The 5000-nt window shown below is 39.6% G+C and overlaps 1 protein-coding gene across 1 annotated transcript in view; it reads left to right on the top strand.

Annotated features, from left to right (window-relative positions):
- The window catches only part of LOC138010582 (uncharacterized aarF domain-containing protein kinase 5-like), a 40328-nt gene that overhangs the window by 34641 nt on the left and 687 nt on the right, over nucleotides 1–5000 (top strand). The window contains exons 12-15 of the mRNA XM_068857591.1: nucleotides 414–597; nucleotides 2792–2866; nucleotides 2984–3079; nucleotides 4718–5000. The exon at nucleotides 4718–5000 is cut by the window's right edge and continues 687 nt beyond it. Coding sequence (XP_068713692.1) covers nucleotides 414–597; nucleotides 2792–2866; nucleotides 2984–3079; nucleotides 4718–4880 — 518 coding nt within the window. The 3' untranslated portion in view covers nucleotides 4881–5000. The remainder of the gene's footprint in view (nucleotides 1–413; nucleotides 598–2791; nucleotides 2867–2983; nucleotides 3080–4717) is intronic.

The following is a 5000-nucleotide window of genomic DNA, read 5'->3' as shown; positions in this document are numbered from 1 at the left end:
ACAGCATTGCAGCTTGACAATGTTATATATGACGCAATTTATCATCGATAAGAGGACAGACGCATAAAACTGACGTCGATTTCTTAAAATAAAAAAAACCGAAACGGTTAATATTGCCGGGTTAAAAACAGTCGTAAACATGAACTTTATTCAAGCTGACGCGAACATTGTCAATATCTTTTCTCGCTTTCTGATTGGCTATTTACAAAAATCGATAAAATTTCATTGGTTAAAAAGTTGACAGTTTGATAGTTGCACAGATTTTCGCATAAATTAAATTTTAGCCAATGAGCCAATGAGCTCGCGAGAACTGATTTTGATAGTTATTGTAAAATATATTTTTTTGGAAGACTTTTGTCCTTAGCAGTTTTTTTTAGTGACAGCTTGAAGATATACCTTATCTTTTTTTGCAGATTATGAGAATTTTTGCCAGATTCTTCTACAGCGACCTTTCGTTTGGGGAAGCGCGGGAATGTTGTTTACAACTCGCGTCACTGAAGAGGATTTGAATCTCATGACCAAACTTGCTAAAGCACATTTTGATAGCGTCATTGTTATTCTTAAACAACTACCTCGGAGCATGCTTCTTGTTTTCAGGTACCGATGTTTAGTCCTGTTGATATAGTAACCTCTTACAAACCGACCGCGAGGGACTGACTGGGGAATATTGGGTCGTGGCAGTACAAACCGAGCGCAGCGAGTTCTGCATAAAAACGACTGACGGCCAATATTCCCCAAAACGGTCCCGAGCAAGTGAGGCTAGTAAGTTCTTTATTTTATGGCATCATTTCTTTGAGCGATCGGACACTTCTGCGCTTGGTGAATGTTCGTAATCTTCGTGTTCCATCTTTTACATTTAAAACTATGTTCCGCTTGCTATAATTGCAGTGTACTGTTGGGATGAAAGAATTAAATTCTTCTTTTTAACAACTTTGTGTGTTTCGCTCAATTTGAATTTCCCGGGAGAGACAAAAAAAATACGAAAACGAACCGTTTCCATGGTAATGGTCCGTGCTGTAAAATCCCGACCGAAAGCCAGCCAATTAGAGTGCTCCAGTTAGCCTGAGAATTGCTTGCCATATAATAAATACCAAATATTTACATTCTCTCCTCAAGAGAGGGTCTTAATAATACAAATCAAGGGAAAATAAGTGGGAAAAGAGGGCATCCGTCATACTTGCCCTTTTCCATTTAGAAATAGTCCTAAGAAAATACGCACGCTGATTGGTTAAAAATCGTGTTTCTATAACTCGATGGAGACACAGAACTAGCGCGAGCTGTTGACGTAGTGATAGCGCGAGAAAAGAGAATTTACATTTTGATAATCAGAGTTAACAAGTTGTTTTCTTTTTCTCGTCGCGTTGTTTTCTAAAAGAAATAGAAAACATGTACTCCGTGTTTCTATCGAGTTATAGAAACACGAGTGAAAGTTTGGGAGAACTCGAAAAAGCTGAGGAAATACTCGCCTGCGGCTCGTGTTCCCACAGCATTTCTCGTTCTCCTAAACTTTCACTTGTGTTTCTATAACTCGATAGAAACACGGTACATGTTTTCTATTTCTTAAAGGTAATATGTCTTAAGTTATTTTTAGAAAGTTGCATTCCGTGCGGATAAAGATACCTCGCGCGTTGCGTGAATATTTTGTGGAGGCTTGATATTCATGCTTGGTTGTTGGTTCCATCGCCCAAGCCGCATTGTCACGGAATTCGCCCACTTACATCATTTTTTTGACTACTTGTGGACCAGAGTAGCCTTTTTGTCTCTTGGTGCTATCCCGGTGGAAAATATTTTGAGAATCGTCAATAAATGCTCCAGTTAACTCAGATAGTGCGGTTGTATCTCCCAGCAATGCTTTTTTAAACCCTGCTCGGGACGGGTAGAATTCGAGATTGTCAGAAGATTTTATCATCTCCCTTAATTTTTACATCGAGATCTTTTTTCGTTTCTTCCAACTCTCCACATGAATCTTGTATCTGTTCCTCTGAAAAACGTTCTTCCTTTTGTGCCTTCTTGTTTGGTTTTGCACCGCGGGAGTCCGAGTCCGATGGACGAGTCCGAGTCCGTGGTCAATTTAACATTTCCCTTCCCCACTAACGCAGAACCACAGTTTCCTTAGGAACTAAACCCTTTAAATAAATTTAACCTTTGGCTGTTAACAAATCCAGCCGTGGGGTTAAACAGAGAATAACGAGAGTAACTCCTGTAACACTAACTCCCTGGTACTCAGAACGGGACATGTGATCAATTTTTTTTGCGGCCGGACGAAAAAATTATACGGTAGAAACTGATTTGGCACCATCCCCTCAGTTCAAATTTTAGGCCTTTTATCCTCGTTAAAGTAAAGTGTATAACAATAATAGTATAACATAAAAGTATCGGCCTCTCTCACAAGCTTTGATTTTTGAAGTAGGGAAGCCCGGCCTAACCAGTCAGTTGTTTTTTTTTTATTTTGGAGGGGGGGGGGGGGGGGAACTTGTTAACATCTCCCAGGGGCCCATATCCACCCCATATCCACATCTACAACTCCAATACTAGGTCTATGTAACAGAATTTTCACATATCAAACTATGTTTCATTCTCAATCTCATGGGTAATGATTTCTCATACAACACATGTGATTGGTTGGAATAGTCTGGTTTCGTGGGAAAATCAATCTCAAAATAATATGCACGTAACTCTGTCTGTAAAAACGCCGTTCCGCAAATACAATGAAGTTGCACGCTCTTAGTCATGCGCTCCTGCTTCTCCCTAGCTTTCCTTAACTTGACGTCCTTAAAAATTACTTTTCTAGAAACTTGAATACTGTCAGAGCCGTAAACCACGAACTTGGTGAACCCGTGGATAGATTTGTTCTCATGGCCAAATGGTTAGTGTTACGATGGGATCAGGATCGAATGTTGTTTGTTTGTTTGTTTGTTTGTTTGTTTGTTTGGTCAAGTCATAGTTGTCTATCATCTATTTCCAAATGTGTTTTTTTTTATAGTGCTATTGCGGGCATCCATGGTGATATAAAAAGTCGCAATCTATGGATCAAATTCAAAATATATGCGGAGTTACTTGTCCTCAAGGCCAGAATAAGGTATTTTGTTGTTTATCAAAGAAATGGGGGTAACTAATCGTATTCCTTTTCCTCATTAGAGAGATTTAGCATTGCATTACTGCGAAACGATATAAAGCCATGAAAATTCTCTTTTTCAAACTTTCCTTTTAACTTTTTCTTTTCTTCTCTCACTTCACTTCACTTCGCTTTGCTTGTAGTACCTCGCAAAGAATTACTTGACCGCTGACCGACACCTCTCTATCTAATTTTAGCCTGACGTTTGCCGCAAACGCAATACTAAGGCCCCAGCCACACCTATCCGGATATTTTTTAATCCGCACCTTTTTGCTTCCGGAATTGACCGTCTGTCCACACGCATCCGGCGAATCGGGTATGCGCATCAACAACGGCGATTGAGGAATAAGGTGCAAAAATTCACAAAGGAGTCCTGGATACTAGATTGAATCCGGATACGTGTGGACGTGAGAATTTTTTAAATCCGCAGATTAGAAAAATTTTGGATGCGTGTGGGCGGGGCTTAAATGTCTCTATTATCAGGTAGCAAAGTCAATTTACGAGTCCGACCGGTGGCTCACCAAGACTAGGTGTGTTGCCGGCAACACTCCGCCGGCCAACCCTTGCTTACTTGGTTTTCTGCGAAGAGTGAAAATGCAGACATCACTTTTTGATGTCTGCTTGATACTTGTCGAATCATGAAATCATCAGTTTTGTTCGTCAGGGACATGGGAAGCACTGCTTTTTACAGGAGTTAAAACTATGATCTTGCGATTAGGGAAACAATATACGACAGAAAACAATTCCTAATAAATATAACAGTGTAAAGATGACCAACGATAAGAAGGTAATCATATAGTTGAATTAAAACAAGTCTCTAAGTAGGATTTACATGAGGTATCCGAAGACGAATCAAACACCCATACCTTTGTGCCAGGTCTCTTTGAATTCATCTTAGCGGTTAACGTTCGTGCCTTAACATTCTTACCTTCACAGCAACCAGGCTAGGCCTTGACAAAAAAATATACGGATATTTTTTTTAGATATGGGCCTTATTCGCGCGGCAGCATATTGGCCATAGACAATGATTTCGTACCCGGAGCCTCGAGTTGAAATGTTTGGGAACGAGTTTCGGTGCGCATAAACAAAAGTTTTCAATCCCTCAGGACTCAGCATTTCCGCCATGTATAATTAAGGCCTATTTTGGACGATTTTGAGATATTTAGAAAATCTCGAGATATTTAGATTTTTTAGGGGAAAACTATTGAGGTCACGTTTTTCCCCCAAAAATAGAGAAAGAAAGCAATTTTTAAAATTTTTAATTGCTACTTGCAGACACAGAAATTCAAAGCAAATGAACAAATCCTCCCATATGGGCCTGCAGTAATCACATGCAGCAGTATTCTCCATTTAAAATATATGTCATGTATTTTTGAAAAGAAAATTGTTCAGAGTTTTGTTGTATACCTTAACAAGGACACCGTTGAATTTCCTGTAGTGCCTTATACTTTGTTAGGTTATTGCTGTATTATTTATTCGGAATATTTAGAAAAAATATCAGGATATTTCGAGGAAAAAATCGGGAATTTCCGGAAACTTGTGATTAATGTCATTGAGATTGCATCCGAGGGGCTTGAATTATCATTTGTGATTTTCTTGTAGAGCCTTGAGCGTCAGAGCATGGATCGTGGAAACATACATCCGTGTTCTTCAGTACCTGGGACGAGCACCTGAAGGAATGGATGAGTTCACATCCAAACTGAAGACATTGCATGACTTGGATGCCACTGCCGCGGACAGACGAAACGCTTTATTATCGCAGTGACAGCGACTAAGTAAAACCATCAAATAAATTTTGTTTGGGAATGAGTTATATCATAACTCTAGCCGAAGCCGAAGACTGAGGCAAATAATTGAACTGCGAGACACTGACAAATGACGATAT

Source organism: Montipora foliosa, chromosome 1, assembly GCF_036669935.1.
Source record: "Montipora foliosa isolate CH-2021 chromosome 1, ASM3666993v2, whole genome shotgun sequence".
In the NCBI taxonomy this organism is placed as follows: Eukaryota; Metazoa; Cnidaria; class Anthozoa; order Scleractinia; family Acroporidae; genus Montipora; species Montipora foliosa.
This window is presented reverse-complemented; position numbering and strand designations above follow the sequence as displayed.